Below are 19222 nucleotides of genomic sequence, written 5' to 3' on the forward strand. Positions count from 1 at the left end.
CATCAAAGATATTTTGCTGAGGTGCTCATTGAACCTATCTGATTGTCGAGGCCAAACCTATGACGGGGCAAGCAACATGATGGGAAAACGTTCAGGTGTTTCTGCCATTATCAAAGAGGAGCAGCCAAAAGCCATCGCGACCCATTGCCAAGGACATTCCTTAAGCCTTGCTGTCAAATCGATGACTAAAGAGTGTCAGATCCTCCGAGATACAATGGGAACTGCCGGTGAAATTTGTGTTTTAGTGAAGTATTCACCGAAACGGGAGAACATGCTGGGTAAGCTGACTGCAAATGTTGAAGGAACCCTAGGAACTGATAAACATGCAGGAAAGCTGGATAAGCTGAGTACAACAAGGTGGACAATTCGGGCGAACTGTTTCAAGAAGATCATCGAAAACTACGAACCACTGATGGCGTTGTGGAACGAGAGTTTAAATGAGAAGCTAGACGCTGAAACGAAGTCGAGGATTAATGGGTGTAAAAAGCAGATGGAGTCATTTTCATTCTATTTTGGTCTGAATCTAGGACGCAAGCTTTATGCTCACACAGATAATCTGTCCATAACACTTCAGAAAGAAAAAATGTCAACAATCAGCGGTAAAGAATTGGCTGAACTTACGAACAAGACGATGCAAGGCATGAGAAACGAGAGAGACTTTGATATATTCTACGAGACAGTCACCAAGTCAGCAAGTTCGATGGATTTCGTTTCTTCGCCAACAGCGCCAAGAAAACGCAAAAGACCAAAGTACGACATCTTGGAATTTGTGGAAGGAAATCCAAGCAGCACTGGAGAAGCCTACTATCCAGAAACTGCTCATGCCCACTATAAGGCCATCTATTTCGAAGCAATTGACGTAATTGTCAGCGCCATCAAAGAGAGGTTTGAGCAACCTGCCTTCAAAGTATTTACAGAAGTGGAACAACTGTTGTTGAAGTCAATAAGTAAAACGCCAGCCGAAGAAGATATGAAGACCGTTAATGCAAGTTTCTGTGATGACTTTGACGATCAATCGTTGTTGTGTGAATTGGAGTTGCTACCAACTATCTTTCGTGAATCCAGTCCTGTCAACTTCAGCGATGTTGTAGATGTTGTACAGTCGTTATCAACCGAAAAACGAAAATTGATAAAAAATGTCGTCATCATCATACGACTAACAATGGGAGCTACATCCGCTACTCCGGAACGATTATTTTCTACGATGAGACGGTTGAAAACCTGAATACGTTCTAGCATGAATCAAAAAAGGTTCAACGATTTGTCATTGTTGAACGTACACAAGGAAATCTTAGATACGATTTCTTTAATAGATATTGCCAATGAGTTTGTAAGGGCTCATCCATCTAGGCAAAATGTTTTTGGTATTTTTACAGAAAGCGATTTGTAACGTTTTTATTACTTTTTATGAAAAATGTAAAATAGATTTTTATTGATATTCTGTGAGAAAAAATAATTATTCCTCTGCAAAGAGTTTATTTTAACATACATTTCTGCTGTAGCTTATAGCTAAAGATGCTTGTTTTAGCCAATCTGAAGGGTCTTTATAGTAAAAATTTTCTCGGCCCGTCGGCGCCAACCAAGGTGCCGCCTCCTAGTTACTATATTATGTGGCCCGACCACTTTACAAATCGCGTCGCGGGCGCTGTTGATTAAAATTTATCGAGAGGTTCGGGCGATAAATTCCAGGAGAACAACATCACTGTAGAAAAAATAATTTTCAGGAATTTAACAACATGCAAAAGTAGGTTAACAGAGAAAAACTTTGAGACTATTTTGTTTTGTTTTGCTTGCACAAAATCACTTCCATACACTTTATTGCGCATAATCATTTTTTATTTTAAGTTTTATTTTAAGTGCAGCAAATTAAATGAAGCATCCAGTTGTCTTTTAAGATGTTCTGATAAAAAAAATAACACAAGGAAAATGTCATAATAAATTTGAATACATGTAGGTAATAATTTTTTTTCCAAGTGATAACTCATACTTAAAACACTAAAGCTATATTTATAGCGGTGAAACATCAAACGATACCAATAAGAATAGAAGATCTATCAGGTTTGTTAACCAATTTACTCTTGCCATTGTTTTTAGCGACTTGATATTTACACCAGGTTTTGAAAGTTAGCACATGTTGAGTTTAATGAAAAAGTACAATGAAATCCTACTAGTCCAGTCGTTAAGTGTTTTGACCTGGAAAAAAATGATATAGAGCTGAAACTTGGCACACTTACTCCATTTTATATGTAGATTACCAGAAAAAAAAGCCCCATCGATAGCATTTGTAGAAAATGAGATATGCGCCATTTTTAAAAATGGTGGATTTCCAAATTTTTCAGAAAACGAAAGCTGGTAAATTCGAAAACTAATTAAACTATTGAAAAGAACTTTCGATTTGGAACAAAAAATATTATTACATCGACTTACAAAAATCATTAATTGTGGGGGGGGGGGGGTAGGTAATTTTCTGAAGAAAAAAAAAATTAGAAAGAACCCGACAATGCATACAGTTATTTTCTAATTTATCAATGCTAGATATTTAGATCTATTTTTAGTTTTTTTTCAGTTATTTTACTTATAAAAGGTCAGAAAAGAAGTTTGCTTTATTTATATCCCAGACCATTCGAATCACAAGTTTAGAATTTATCGAATTCCAGTTTCGAATGTTTCGTTTATTTAGTGATTAAGATAGTTGGTAAAAGACTGTGCACGTAGAAAACGGAAGAATTGATAGATAAGAATAGAATATAAAAGAATAGTTTTTTAAATAGAAAACTGAAAAGTATAGATGGAACAATGGCTTCAAACATGGAATCTTCATACACGTCAGTCTGGTAGATATAATTATTCTATTATTGCATGATATGAAAGAATTGATTGAAAGTGAAATCAATCCTGGCGACAAGTATCCGTCTTTTTTTTATAAGATTTCTTAAATTATCTCAGAAGCGAGGATGAGGTGTTCTTAATATTTTCTTCACTTCGACCTGCGTAAACATTGAATTCTCATTAGAAAAGATTCAAAAAAAAGAAACTTTGGACATACGAGCCTCGTGATTTTCTAAACATTTTGGTTTTTTGGAGTTTCGTTTTCTTAAACTTTGTTCTTATATAAAAAAACGTGTAAGGTAAATTTATTTTTATCAAGCAGGACCGAAGAAGAATGTTCGTTACACGCTGAAGAAGAAGGAGAAAGATACTGCGTTGAAAAGTGTGTCATCTGTTTGAAAGGATTTAACTCATTTTTGCCTGAAGTGAATGTCTTATCGAAAGGACTCGAAAATTTGCTTAAACTTAGTAAAAAACGAGAAATGTCTTCATTATACAAATACCTCCTTGAAATGCAAAAAAGTAGTGGAAGGGTTTCGGTGCATCATGAATGTCGGAGAAAATTCACTGATACCAGGAAAAAAAACTCAAACAATTTGCCTGCTAAGAAGTTGCGATCATCTTTAGATGCACCTAAGTTCGATTGGAAACAAAGTTGCTTTCTCTGTTCTCAAAAGATAAATAAAGTTCTAGCCAACAGAGAACCATTTTTCGAAGTTCGGACAGTGCAAATTCGTGAAAGTTTGATCGTAAGAGCAAATGAAAGAAACGATGACTGGGGTAATCAAGTCATGGGTAGATTGTTAACATGTAACGACCTTATTGCTGAAGAAGCTGTTTACCACCAAAGCTGTATGAACAGATTCAGGCTTGAAAAGATAAACCCTGGGAAGAAAGGCAGACCTGTCAATACACCAATGATGGAGGCGTACGAGAGAGTTTGTGATTGGCTTGAAAATGAGACAGACTGTGACCTTTATACTCTAAAGGAGCTCCATGAGAAAATGTGTAGTCTTAGCGATGGTGGTGATGTGTACACCATAAAGACTCTTAAGAACAAATTGCAGGAGACGTACAAAGATCATATTTACTTTTCGCAACTACCGGGACGAGAGAATGTAATTTGCTTCCGAAATATGTCGGATAGAATCATATACTAAATGAAGAAGTCCCAGCAAACAAAGAAAGATATTATCTTAGCAGCTGCAAAGATTGTCAAGGCGGATATACAGGCAATTGAGAAGAACATAGATTCTTATCCAAGTGTAGATGATATTAAGAATAATAACTGCCTACAATGTATTCCACAGAGTTTGCAGACATTTCTTGATACTTTAATTTCGTCAACCCTGAAAAAGAAAACATTGGGACAATGCATAACCCAAGCAGCACGACCAAGGTCATTGATATGTCCATTAATGTTTGGACTTGGAGTTGAACTTGAAAAGACCTTTGGATCGAAATGGTTGATCAACCATCTTTCAAGGCTCGGATTATGTGTCTCCTACGACGAGGCCCATAGGTTTAAGATATCTTCAATTGAATCCACCAGGTTAAGCCCATCATTACCTTGCAATCCAAAGTCCAATTGAATAAAGAATCTGTCATTGTCAATCCAACGATGCTGTTCACACGATTGGTAGCCATAGCGCAAAGGGAAAAAGAAAACATCGAAGAATTTTTTGCTTTCGAACTAACACAAGAGCCAATGTCCCTCTTTAAACATGGCTTAATGAGAAAACCTGACAAGCCCTCATTACGTAAAGCTGTGATGAAAGATGATGAAGCAGTGGGAAAAAATCAATTACAAATTGATCCTTATTTCGTAGTCGATGGCGGAGCGCTATTGCATAGAGTCCGTTGGATCAAAAATTCTACTTTTGATGAACTATCCCAAGTTTACGTTAGTTACGTTCGACGGCACTATAAATCTTGCACCATTGTCTTTGATGGATATGATGGTCCTAGCACGAAATCAAATGAGCACATGCGACGAACAGGTGGTGGAAAACGATGCCCCAATATTGATGTTGTTGGTTTTAACTAAGTATCTTTTACCCAAGAAAGTTTTCTGAATAACAAAGATAACAAAACACGTTTCATCAGGCATATCAGCATAAAACTTCAGCAAGACGGGCAAACAGTGAAGATTTGTGAAGGTGATGCTGATACAACAATCGTCGCAACAGCACTAAAAGAAGCCGAAACAAACAACAAAAAAGCCGTTGTAACAGTTGCCGATGATACCGATGTCGCAATGATGCTTCTATACCATTGGCAAGAACATCATGGAGATGTTTACTTCTTTCAAGAGAGGTTGGATAAAGCCTGGAACATGAAAGTTGTCTGTCAGAAATGGAACCCTATCCGACAGCATATTCTTTTTGTACATTCGTTTTCCGGCTGTGATACAACATCGGCACCTTTTGGAAAGGGAAAAAATAACTTGCTGTCATTGGTCACAAAGAACAAAACATTGCAGATTGTCTCAGACACAATGGGTGATGTTTGGGCAGACAACAGAGATGTCGAAGAAGCTGCCATCAAAGCGTTTCAAATCATTTATGGTGGTAACGACTTGACTGATTTATGCAAACTTAGGTGAGTTTCTTATATAATATAACATTTATTCACAATACAAAAAGGTTCTCTTCATTTAGTATAATCTCAAAGTGCATTTTTGCAGATACCGGAAATATCTCGATATGTGTTGGAAAGGAAAAATTGTTCCTGAAAAGATGCCACCTACGGAAAGTGCTGCTATTCTACACGGTTTTCGAGTTCATCTACAGATAATGAATTGGAAGATATTAGAGGAAGAAGAGGTATAAATTTTAAACCACACAAGTGTCCAAGCAATGTCAGTTAAAGTAGCAATTTCTCAATTTTTATAACAATCTATTGTCTTATAGCTTAAGCAAATTGATCCAAGCAAATGGGGCTGGAAAATTGAAAATTCTCAAATGATGCCAATAAAGACAGATAAACAAGTCGCCCCTGATAGCCTCCTAAAAATCATTAAATGCAACTGCAAGGCTACTTCGAAGTCACATTTTTTTCCAGGTCAGTGTTTTTTTTTTACTTTAACGACTGGACTATACTTTTAGAGCTTTTTCTATCAAAAGGAGCAATCTCTATCATGGAAACCATCATCAACAATAAAATTCCAACAGCACAATCGGTGAATGGAAATTACCATACAATTTAAAACTAGATCGACTCTGTTGCTTCTACTAAGCCATGATTAATGCCATGATTAATGCCGCAATTGCGTTTTGATATGAATTCAAAATATTTATCAGCGTATTTCAACTATTCCTATACTTATATTCATGACAAATATCAGACAAAACAGTCATCAAAACATTTATCTATAACGGCATAAACACGCAGTCATTGTTAAACGATGAAAGACCTCCATCGCCAAATGCCATTGCATAATGAAGATTATCACCAACAATAATTCAGCCAACATGTCCAAGTAGAGTAGAATCCGATACATTTATTGACCAGCTATGTGTTACAAGTTCAAGGGAGGTAATATTAAGAAACGGGAACATATTGACACTAAACACGTTCATATCTTCTCGGATATAGGAAGTAGTAAACGAGTTAAAAAAAATAAAAAGGCCTTAAGTAAGTCAAAGAGTCCTGGAATTATTAAGAACAAAAGCTCAAAGAACCCAATAAAATGTGGGTACACTAAGGAAATAAGGAGCCAGAGAAATGTGAGGGCGCCAAACTACAACTAAACCTCTAAATACGTTACGGACGCAGGATTCTGTAAGTGTGATAAAAGACCCATAACTCTCTAACTGTTTTCAGCACGCTAAGTGCACTAACGGACCAATAAGGATGTAACGTTAGGGGTGTGATGATACTGCAGTATACATTTATAGATTATAACCAAAGTAAATGAAGGGGCGGGGCGGTTACCTGGACTAATATTAAATTACTAACACAACAAAAATCAGAATAAGAAGCACGATGTGGCTGGGTAAAATGTCTTCAGAAAATCTGATCAATATTCCGACTAAAAGCTAAACAGATAAAACCAATTTTCACCATATGTAATATAAAATGTGTCTATCTACTTTGATAAATTTATAAGTAAGTATCAAAGTCTATCAAGCAATATTTTATAAAAAAAATCTGTAAGTCAAAAGTATTTGAATTTTTGGATTTTGTTACACTTCTCCTTCAATTGCTTTGTTCTCAACTGCTGCATCCAATACAAACACCTCTCCAGATTCCATCGTTGTGTCCCGTGTGGAACAATCTGTCGTTTGTTTGTATTTTGCACAACAACTATCACATGAAACTATCATATTAAGTGTATTTAAAGCAATATTTCTTGACTCTTTATGTAAAAATATGTATATTACAGGATCTGATATAAAACCAAATGACCAGAATATAGTTACAATTTGCAACAAGTTCTCACTTTTGCCTTTTACAGTCAAAATTGTGTCTGGAATGCAATAAAATAGAATAAAAGATGCCACGATTAAGCAAGGTATCAAATGTTGTTTTCTGAAATTTTTATTCTTATTTTGCATTGATTCGACTGTTTTTCGATGGTGCTTTAATAATAACATTATTGCAGTATACGTAACGACGGCAGTAAAAACGAAGATTCCATCCGCAATTGTAAATCCATAAACATAAATTATTTTGCTGCTCAATGCTTCATCTGTAACGAGTAATGGTATTGCACAGGCAAATCCCACAATCCAGCAAATAAATATGACTTTCTTTACAACTGTACTGGTAATGTAGTAATTATATTTGATATGAAGTACAACACAGGCTAATCTATCAAGTGTTATGCAAATCATTATTAAATAAAAAGTTATATTCACACTGCCATAAAATGGAATTATTATCCTTCTAACGCTTGTAGTAGATGAAGATGCTGTTAGTGTTAGAGACCTTAATGTTATCCAAAATCCACCCATGATGATTTCAACAGTGCTAAGAGCATACAGAAACATTTTTTGATTATTTAGTCTTTTTTTCTGTTGATGTAAGCAGTAAATCCCAAACAAACTAATAAGCATGGGTATAATGCGAAGGATGTAAACCAACACGGTGAAAGTAAGTAAATCCATTTTTTCATGTATCTATAATTTTATCTTAAAAAACATTCTTAAGCACATAAGTGAACTGTAATTAGGTGATTCTTGTTTAAAAATTAATTTCATTCCTTCACTTTTTTTTTCTCGAAACACGTCAAAGCACTTGACTTGAATTTAATTCTGAATTGGAACGTGGATTCCATCGAAATGTTACGTGTAGTGTTATTTATTTATTTAAAGGTTATTCATAAGAGCAAAGTAACTATTTCAAATTCAATAGGTAAACTTCAACTCCATAGTAACTGGAGATCGACAGATATTGAAAACAAAAGTCTTTCTAAGTTTAATTTTTCTTTATATCATTTAATTACTGATTTTTATTTCTGTTTCAACTAGTCAATCGTTTATTTTGAAAATGTGATTATGAGCATTTGGTAAGCTTAAAACAAACTGATGTTAAATGATTGAAAAAAAAATATTAAAAGCAGAATATAATTGTGCTGGACCAATTCGAACTTTTCCTTTTAAACATTTTTGTTAGCAGTTATTTGTAATTTTATATTCTTCGTTTTACAATACTCTATGAAGCGCTTGCTTTCTGTAATTCCTTATTTCTCGGAGTTTTTTAAAGAATTCATTTTAGCGTATTTATTTTTTATCTCAGATGTAACATTTTTTAATTTCTTCTGGGTTCAGTATATCTGCAGCATTGTAGGAAAGTTTAACTCTAAAGTTTAGTTATTTCCGTTCTAAATGGTCGTTTGAAATAATTTTTTCCTCCCTTGAATGTCCTTAAGCAGGGTCCCTTTCACGAATTATTTTAATTATAACTTATCTTACGTAAAATTTTCTCTAGTTATTATTATCCTAGAAGCACCCTGCCTCATTTATTAATTTTTCCAAAATGAGCTGAGTAGCTTATCTGAAACATTGAGCTAATTCATCTATGCCTTTTAATCAATTTGAAACAATTTACCAGAATGCAATCATGAGAATTTTGCCATGCAATGACATATGCCATCTAATTAGATAAGGGAACCAGAAAGAATTTTTATATATTAATTTTTTACTATTTTGCATATATCTTTGCAAAAACCTTTTCCCACCCTAACAATTGGTAATTTTCAATCCATCTTTCAACCAATCATTTCTATATTTGTTCTGTCACAAAAATGTTAGTTACTTTGAAATAACAACCCTGCGACATCACTTTGGTTGAAACTACCATAAAAACTTTTAAAATTTGAAACAAGTTATTTTAGTCAAACTTCCTTATTGTGAATTAAACTACAATGTGGTTAACGTTCAGGCAACGTCACCTTCTAACTAAGTTGGAAAAACACATTAACTCGTGAATTTTCGGCAGCTGATAGGTTAGGTAAGTAACGTTCCAAATGTGCATTAAAACATCCCTGATACACGAATCAATTACGATTCTAAGTTCAAAGTGTGCTGTAAACATTGGCAAGTGTGATGAAACATTCGAAATCGGCTGTAAATATCGACTGTTTAAATTGCGTGAGTTTGATATAGAAACTATACAATTACTTTAATTCACTGTCGGATTAAACTTCTAAATCCATTACCTTGTCTCACTCTAATTTGTAGTATGCGTAAGGGACGTAGTAAGAGTTTCTATTCAATGTTTCATTAATCCGTTATTAGTGGTGATGAAGTCAGCATGAAAAAGAAAGGTTAAATGTCTGTTTCCATTGAAAGACCGGATACTGCATCAGGACTGTAAGATCTGGGAGAAATATTGTATTTGAATTAGAGAGAAAAATCAATATATTTTTGTTACGTGAGAAGAACTTCAAGACAAAATCAACAAACAGATTGAGACCTTACATGGGCTACCATTTTAGTTGGGGAATAATTACGCCAGCTTGTGAATACATTAGGGATAAAAGGAACCTAATTGATCGATAATTAGAAAAAAAAGGCAACTCCCCTAGGTACTACAATTTGTATAAAAGAAATGGGACCTTTAAATGCACTACGACCCCCTTCGCAGGACCTTCGTTGAAAGCAGTACCAATAGGAAATAAAGAGGTTATCTTGGGTAAATAACTTCAGTAATTCAGTAATAATCTGATTCCAAAACCTTTTGTGTAAGCTTAAGTAGTTATATTTTATAGATTGTTCATGAGGACTATATTCTGGAAGTGTAGAGATGGTGTGCTTATATGCTGGATGCGTTGTTTTATTGATTTATTGACAACATAGGACAACAAAGGTTGTAAGCTTTAAAGTAACTGTTTGTCATAAACAGGATCAAATTTCTTATGCTTAGCTCTACAAACTTTAAAATTTCCAATTGTTTTTTTTTTTGTGTGTGGTAAATCATGGAACTGGATATGAGGTCTTACTATTCTAGAATTTTCTTGTTTCTGTTATTCCTTTTTTTTCTCTTTTTTATGTCTTGTTTCAATTGATAACAAGAAGCCCTGGGGGCTCTAAGAATTTCCGAGCGCTACCAAAATATTTGATGAAAACCTGCTAATTCGTTGTGTTATTGTGCCAAACATTCGAAGGGGTTTGGTGCATGAACCTCTGAAGATAAAGCCCATCAGTGACATTATATCTTAGAACAAACGCAAACAAAACGAAACGTGTCATAATAAACTCACATTTTAAAAGAAATTGCTAACAAAAAATACAGCCTATCATTCATGGTTGAAAGTCTTGCGATTAAAACGTTTATGGTCTTAAACGGCATTAGTTGACAAAAAAACGAAATTTTGATGTGACCATCATTTTCAGCATACTTTTTTTATTAACTGTGTCAATTTTTGTCGAAAATAAAGCAGTTTTAATTTTAGGATAAATTTTGGCCTGAAATGACATTTAGGTGACAAAAACCAAACTTTTGTACCATCATCATTTTCAGCATACTTTATTTGTTAACTGTGCCAGATTTAGCCGAAAATGAAGTGGTTTTAATTTTTGGACCAACTTTAGCCTAAAATAGCATGTGGGTGACAAAAATCAAAATTTTGATGTAACCATTATGTTCAGCATACTTTTTTGTTAACTTTGCCAATTTTTGTTGAAAATAAAGTAGTTTTAATTTTTGGACCAATTTTGCCCTGAAATGACATTTAGGTAACAAGAAATCAAAATTTTGATGTCACCATCATGTTTAGCATACTTTATTTGTTTACTGTGCCAAATTTTGTTAAAAATAAAGTAGTTTTAATTTTTGGACCAATTTTGGCCTAAAATGACATTTAGGTAACAAGAAATCAAAATTTTGATGTCATCATCATGTTCAGCATACTTTTTTTGTTAATTGTGCCAAAATTTGTTGAAAATAAAGTAGTTCTAATTTTTCGACCAATTTTGGCCTAAAATGACATTTAGGTGACAAAAATCAAAATTTTGATGTCACCATTATGTCCAGCATACTTTTTTTGTTAACTTTGCCAATTTTTGTTGAAAATGAAGTAGTTTTAATTTTTGGACCAATTTTGGCCTAAAATGACATTTAGGTAACAAGAAATCAAAATTTTAATGTCACCATCATGTTTAGCATACTTTATTTGTTTACTGTGCCAAATTTTGTTAAAAATAAAGTAGTTTTAATTTTTGGACCAATTTTGGCCTGAAATGACATTTAGGTAAGAAGAAATCAAAATTTTGATGTCACCATCATGTTCAGCATACTTTTTTTGTTAATTGTGCCAAAACTTGTCAAAAATAAAGTAGTTTTAATTTTAAGACCAATTTTGGCCTAAAATAACATTTAGGTAACAAGAAATCAAAATTTTGATGTCACCATCATGTTCAGCATACTTTATTTGTTTACTGTGCCAGATTTAGCCGAAAATGAAGTAGTTCTAATTTTTGGACCAATTTTGGCCTAAAATGACATTTAGGTGACAAAAATCAAAATTTTGATGTCACCATTATGTCCAGCATACTTTTTTTGTTAACTTTGCCAATTTTTGTTGAAAATGAAGTAGTTTTAATTTTTGGACCAATTTTGGCCTAAAATGACATTTAGGTAACAAGAAATCAAAATTTTAATGTCACCATCATGTTTAGCATACTTTATTTGTTTACTGTGCCAAATTTTGTTAAAAATAAAGTAGTTTTAATTTTTGGACCAATTTTGGCCTGAAATGACATTTAGGTAAGAAGAAATCAAAATTTTGATGTCACCATCATGTTCAGCATACTTTTTTTGTTAATTGTGCCAAAACTTGTTGAAAATAAAGTAGTTCTAATTTTTCGACCAATTTTGGCCTAAAATGACATTTAGGTGACAAAAATCAAAATTTTGATGTCACCATTATGTCCAGCATACTTTTTTTGTTAACTTTGCCAATTTTTGTTGAAAATGAAGTAGTTTTAATTTTTGGACCAATTTTGGCCTAAAATGACATTTAGGTAACAAGAAATCAAAATTTTAATGTCACCATCATGTTTAGCATACTTTATTTGTTTACTGTGCCAAATTTTGTTAAAAATAAAGTAGTTTTAATTTTTGGACCAATTTTGGCCTGAAATGACATTTAGGTAAGAAGAAATCAAAATTTTGATGTCACCATCATGTTCAGCATACTTTTTTTGTTAATTGTGCCAAAACTTGTCAAAAATAAAGTAGTTTTAATTTTAAGACCAATTTTGGCCTAAAATAACATTTAGGTAACAAGAAATCAAAATTTTGATGTCACCATCATGTTCAGCATACTTTATTTGTTTACTGTGCCAGATTTAGCCGAAAATGAAGTAGTTCTAATTTTTGGACCAATTTTGGCCTAAAATGACATTTAGGTGACAAAAATCAAAATTTTGATGTCACCATTATGTCCAACATACTTTTTTTGTTAACTTTGCCAATTTTTGTTGAAAATGAAGTAGTTTTAATTTTTGGACCAATTTTGGCCTAAAATGACATTTAGGTAACAAGAAATCAAAATTTTAATGTCACCATCATGTTTAGCATACTTTATTTGTTTACTGTGCCAAATTTTGTTAAAAATAAAGTAGTTTTAATTTTTGGACCAATTTTGGCCTGAAATGACATTTAGGTAAGAAGAAATCAAAATTTTGATGTCACCATCATGTTCAGCATACTTTTTTTGTTAATTGTGCCAAAACTTGTCAAAAATAAAGTAGTTTTAATTTTAAGACCAATTTTGGCCTAAAATAACATTTAGGTAACAAGAAATCAAAATTTTGATGTCACCATCATGTTCAGCATACTTTATTTGTTTACTGTGCCAGATTTAGCCGAAAATGAAGTAGTTCTAATTTTTGGACCAATTTTGGCCTAAAATGACATTTAGGTGACAAAAATCAAAATTATTATGTCACCATTATGTTCAGCATACTTTTTTTGTTAACTTTGCCAATTTTTGTTGAAAATGAAGTAGTTTTAATTTTTGGACCAATTTTGGCCTGAAATGACAATTAGGTAACAAGAAATCAAAATTTTAATGTCACCATCATGTTTAGCATACTTTATTTGTTTACTGTGCCAAATTGTGTTAAAAATAAGGTAGTTTTAATTTTTGGACCAATTTTGGCCTGAAATGACATTTAGGTAAGAAGAAATCAAAATTTTGATGTCACCATCATGTTCAGCATACTTTTTTTGTTAATTGTGCCAAAATTTGTCAAAAATAAAGTAGTTTTAATTTTAAGACCAATTTTGGCCTAAAATAACATTTAGGTAACAAGAAATCAAAATTTTGATGTCACCATCATGTTCAGCATAGTTTATTTGTTTACTGTGCCAAATTTTGTTGAAAATAAAAAGTAGTTCTAATTTTTGGACCAATTTTGGCCTAAAATGACATTTAGGTGACAAAAATCAAAATTATTATGTCACCATTATGTTCAGCATACTTTTTTTGTTAACTGTGTCAAATTTTGTCGAAAACAAATACCAATTTTGGCCTGAAGCATCAATACTAGACTTCTCAGTAGTTAAGGAGCTTGAGTACGAAGTTTACATCTGTGACGGACCAACGTGAAATCCCAGGGTCGATTTTTTCTCAAAAAATGCTCCGAAAGAAAAAACGACGGTTTTAAAGAATTTCCTACGCCTTCGGGCGCGGAAATTCAAAAACAAACTGATTTTTTAACATAAGCTATTGTTATTAAACCACCAACTACAACCATTTATTACATCGTTTTAATTGACACTAATTCGCATTGTTGAGGTTGCGAGTCGAGATTAAAAACTCTTGTACATTTAGGATGGAATTCGACCTTGTTGATGGGTTTTTACCATTTCTCTCCTGGTTACAGATGATGGACTACTGTTGAATCCAACATCATGTACTCTACCATTCGTTGAAGTGCACTTGAAAAAACTAACCGCTGTCCTTCTGTATGCTCTATTGAAGAATATATATATTAACGGATCCGCAACAAAACCAAGCGACCAGAAAACTGTCACAATTTGAAGTTGTTTTTCTGTTTTATCACTAAAAGTCATCACAGCATCTGGAATACCGTAAAACAGTACAAAGCTAGTTATAATTAAAAAAGGAATAAGATGTTGCTTCCTGAATACATTTCCATGTGTCCGCATTTTATTGGAACTGCTGCTAAGTCTTTTACGTCTTGCTCTTAGCATGCATGTTATGGCGACATAGGAAACAGAAAAAGTCAAAACAACAATACTATCGCTGACAATGAAACCATAGGTGTACACTATATCTTTCGTCAGTTCGCTAGCTGTGAAGGATAATGGAATAACTGATAGGAAACCAAGAACCCAAGAGCAGTATATGATAGCTCGAATCAATTTATTTGTTATTAGAATTTTATACTTTATATGAAGTACCACACAGGCTAGTCGATCCAGCGTTATCAGCAACATGATTAAATAAAACACTAGACTGGCTCCTCCATGTAAAGAAACGATTACATTTCTCACAGTGCGATGAACATTTGGTAATAAGTCTAATGTTATCAAAACAATTCCAATTACATTTAACAGTAATTCGTCGATGGTTATATGGTAAAGAAATAATTTTTGATTCTCTTTTCGTAATTTATTTTTATATAAACAATAGAGTCCCAGAAAATCGAGTAGAATTGGTATAACTGTCAATAGGTACACTAAGAATGTAAAATAAAACCTTGACATTATCTTCCTATTTTTCTTCTTTTCTTCTTCTTCTTCTTCTTCTTCTTCTTCTTCTTCTTCTTCTTCTTCTTCTTCTTCTTCTTCTTCTTCTTCTTCTTCTTCTTCTTCTTCTTCTTCTTCTTCTTCTTCTTCTTCTTCTTCTTCTTCTTCTTCTTCTTCTTCTTCTTCTTCTTCTTCTTCTTCTTCTTCTTCTTCTTCTTCTTCTTCTTCTTCTTCTTCTTCTTCTTCTTCTTCTTCTTCTTCTTCTTCTTCTTCTTCTTCTTCTTCTTCTTCTTCTTCTTCTTCTTCTTCTTCTTTTTCTTCTTTTTCTTTTTCTTCTTCTTCTTCTTTCTTTATATCTTTACAGTTTTCTTTATATATGTATATTTAATTTCTTTAAAAATATCCCATAAAGGTATTGTGAACAAATATATACTTTCAATTATATTCAATTATCATTTGGTGTAGAACAAGCTTCTTTTCGATCTAATTTACTTATATCTATTTGTCTTCAAAATTTGTATAATGTTAGCAAGCCTTAAGAGAAGAAAGCGTTTGCGGAAGAAATTTTTGCGGGTTTTCCGGAAAATTCGGGAAAATTCGGAAAAGTTTGTTATATAAGACAAAATTCATAAAAACTAAAAAATTAGTTAAAATAGATGAAAAATGCGACATATTTGCGCTAGAGCTAAACAATTAAGGTTTCTTCCGCAAACAAAAAAAACTAAAAGCGACTGTTCCTACATTACCAACCATGTTAAACTCATATACATTATTTTATTTATGTGGTGATTAAAAAAGGTTGTCTTGCAATATATGCATCAACTGGATAATTATGTCATTTGAAGATGACAACAGAAATTCTAGACCTCAAATCATGACGACTTAAATAATAAATAATGCGGTAAGTCCAAATTCCTGCCCAGTCATGCCAGTAACTATAAATCCAAATCGGATTTTCCACTTTAAATGGTTACTTTAAAACAGTAGAACTTTTATCGCAAGAACTTCATCAATGAATTATCAACAAGCGCAGGATACATTGTAAACCAATAGAAAAATTAGCTACAAAAATCAAACTTTAATTCGAATAAAAATGTCAGTGTTTTGATTTAGTTTCTAACCAAGAAGAAGATGAATCCCATGTTCTTTTATACCTCCATGAACCAAGTAAAAATACAAGAGACGATACCTGCTCGTAGTAAAAACAAAATATCACAAGCAAAACGTCCTTTTCACTTTAACACCGACTCATCGTTTATCCAATAGAGAGGTACAACAAACAAATCGCTATCCTCGAATTTATATAAGAAAATATACTTCATGCATGACAAATTATTTTAAACAAGAAAAAACGCGTACCTTAAATTTGATTAGTTCTGCTATGAAACTTATTTCTGTTCCTCGACTTGAAACATAATATTTACACGAAATTCTGTGATAATAAATGAAACATCTGGAATAATTCCCGCCGTGTCTATGGAAACAAACAAAAATAAAGTCAATACAGATATCGATAAAACTCTGTGTCAGATTAGGTTAGCATGGAAGCAAGTGTCTTAAAATATTCATTCAGTGTTCTTTGGAACTGGATGACAAAAATGGAATAAAAAAAAAAATATGAAGCTAATACGAAACAAATAAACGCTCTCCCTGTTTGCACTCGTGATGGCATCAGTATTATTGAATCCTTTTATTTGGACAGTAATAGATTGTTTGTGATTGTTAAAAATAAAGCCAACAAATCTTGCAATTTAATGATGAATGTAACGAAAAACGCTTCATTTTTGGCAAACATTAGTACAAGCATTTTTAGCTGGTATTATGGTGTGATATGAGAGGTATTGAGATCATCAAAAAATAGAACATCCTTTCTTTATTCTTGGACATCTGGGAGAGTATCTGCTGACTCCAATTCCTCTTCTGTTCGGAAACAAAACATTAAAAGAATGGGGAGGATTTAGGAAAAAGGGGAATTCCATGCTAAGGGACACTTTTGCATTGAAGATCTACTTATCTCACGCAATTTTGTGGATTTTTATAAGCAAAATATAAGCCTCTTAACGCAACAGGAATAATCTGAACAACATGTGCGAGTTCTAGGCCAAGTTTATTCTTCAAAAGTCACTTCTGTGGATTGAGCCCAAGACTGAATCATCTTCCAGGGTATGACTAAAACAAAGGCGAAACTGGCACGCGTTAAATATAAGTAAACATTGAAAATAATTACTATCAGAGTTGCTTATAAACATTCTTTCATGGCTGGTTTCAAAAAGTGCAGGATTGAACAATATAAACCGAAATTTATCCTAAGCGCTTCCTGCCGCGATATGTCTGCAAACAAATAAAACACAATTCTTAAAATTTTGTCATCTAAGCATATACAACACAGGACCCACGTCGCCCAGTGTTTCCAACACTGAAGGGGCTATATCATGTGTATATATTCGTGATGAATATAATAATAATTTTTATGCGGAAGATTAGACCTTACATTTTTTCGCGACAAAAGATTTTTGTTTTGCAAAGGGTTTGGTTAAACTGCAATGTTGTTGAAAAGTAAAAAAACAAGTCCGTCTCTAAATAAACCTGTTTTTTATAGAGTGGGCTTATGCACGAGTGAGTTACCTGTGTGCGGAGTAAAATTTTATGAGCATTAAAGACAAAAGCAATATCTTAAATCATAGCATTTTATCTGTATAAGCACTTACATTGCTTCTAAATCAAATTTTCTAGTAAAAGAAAGCTAAAACTGAAAGAACTTTTTTGAACTAGCTAGCCACCCTTTTTTTAAGTCCTGCACAGAAACATACCAAATTATTACATATAAAGCCAGATAAATTTTTTAAAGGTATTAATAACCTTTTAAGGCTATTTAGTATTTTTAAAAAACATCATGTCGTGTTGTGTTTGCTGTCTTCACAACTATGTATAATATTTTGCAGACCGTAGCTTATTTCCCGCCTAAAAAAAAGCCTGAAAAAACTGACGGATAATATAACTACTTTCAGATAATACCATTAAATAAACAAATCATAAAAAGTAATTATTCACCCACGGGTTATTTATATTCTTGAGGTAAAGTGCGTATAACTTATTTTACCTTGACGTTCTGGCTGGCCCGTTATTTCCCAATGGGAGGATGGAGAGTGACATCTGTGATGAAGATCTTATTTGAGGCCTTTCGTAACTTCGTTTATTTACGGGATGAAAATATGAAATCAACGCAACTGCAGTTGACGACTCTTTTTGCCGGAAATAAAAAAATGCATTTCTGTTTTAGTTGCGAATTCCTTTCCAAAATGTGTATACATAAAAATCGAAATTGCCAGGTATGCAATTTCTTTTAAAGCAAAGGTAGCGATTACTCCCTAATAGTAAACCAATGCCTCTAACAAAGAACGTCAAATGTTAAGCTCGTGAAACCAGCACATTTCACTGGTGGCAACGTTGGTTTCCAAATAACCCTGGGAACGAAGTTAGTCAGATACGCATGACCCCGGGAAAGCGTAGTATTAGTGTCATGCGAAGAGGTTTGTTTGAAATTGAGTCAAAAATGCGAGGCTGTTTCAATTAGGCGGATGGGGAGGGCGGCAACTGAGCCGGGAACAATGCATTATTGGCATTCTTTGCCAAATACTTTGATTGGCTTTTACATGATGTATTTTTGGCAACAGGTTGGAATCAACCATCATGTTATAAATAGAAGTAACAAGATTCTCAAGAAAATTTTATTACGAAGGTAATCATGAAGTTAGATCGTTGCCAAAATTTGATTGTGCGTTATTATAAAAGGGATAGCCATTTCATCGAATAAATTGTCTAGTGGTCGAGTCTCGGATGGCTTGTCGAGTGGTCGAATGATTTCTCGAGTCGTCGAATCTTGAATAGCTTGTTGACTCGTCGGGTGGTTTGACGACTCCACAAGCCATACAACGACTCGACACACCATTCGACAACTTGACAAACCATTCGACGATTTGAGGCAATGACTGTCATCCAACAAATTTTGTTGAATTGCGACAAAAGGTCTACATCGACCCGACGACTTGTAGAAATGCAAAATTTTCCTATAGCTAGCTAACAGCGACGTCTAAATTTTTAAATTTTACTTTGAAAACGTTTAGCTAGTTATTAAAGCTAAATGTACATAAAATATCATATTAAAATACACAAAGCAGATATCGACAGGTTTACAGTAGCGTTTTTTATCAATTAGTACAAGATA

At 33.3% G+C, this 19222-nt stretch overlaps 1 protein-coding gene across 1 annotated transcript; it reads left to right on the plus strand.

Moving 5' to 3' along the window:
• Positions 1-76: 76 nt before the first annotated feature.
• On the plus strand, positions 77-1225 carry LOC130648492 (zinc finger MYM-type protein 1-like). Its single transcript, XM_057454544.1, has one exon. It carries the CDS (start codon positions 77-79, stop codon positions 1223-1225), a length of 1149 nt encoding a protein of 382 aa, XP_057310527.1.
• The last annotated feature ends 17997 nt before the right edge of the window (positions 1226-19222 follow it).

Source organism: Hydractinia symbiolongicarpus, chromosome 7 (assembly GCF_029227915.1).
Source record: "Hydractinia symbiolongicarpus strain clone_291-10 chromosome 7, HSymV2.1, whole genome shotgun sequence".
In the NCBI taxonomy this organism is placed as follows: Eukaryota; Metazoa; Cnidaria; class Hydrozoa; order Anthoathecata; family Hydractiniidae; genus Hydractinia; species Hydractinia symbiolongicarpus.

What these genes read in the sequence shown, in the direction of transcription:
- LOC130648492 (XM_057454544.1), top strand. Translation starts at nt 77, where the DNA reads ATGATGGGAAAACGTTCAGGTGTTTCTGCCATTATCAAAGAGGAGCAG.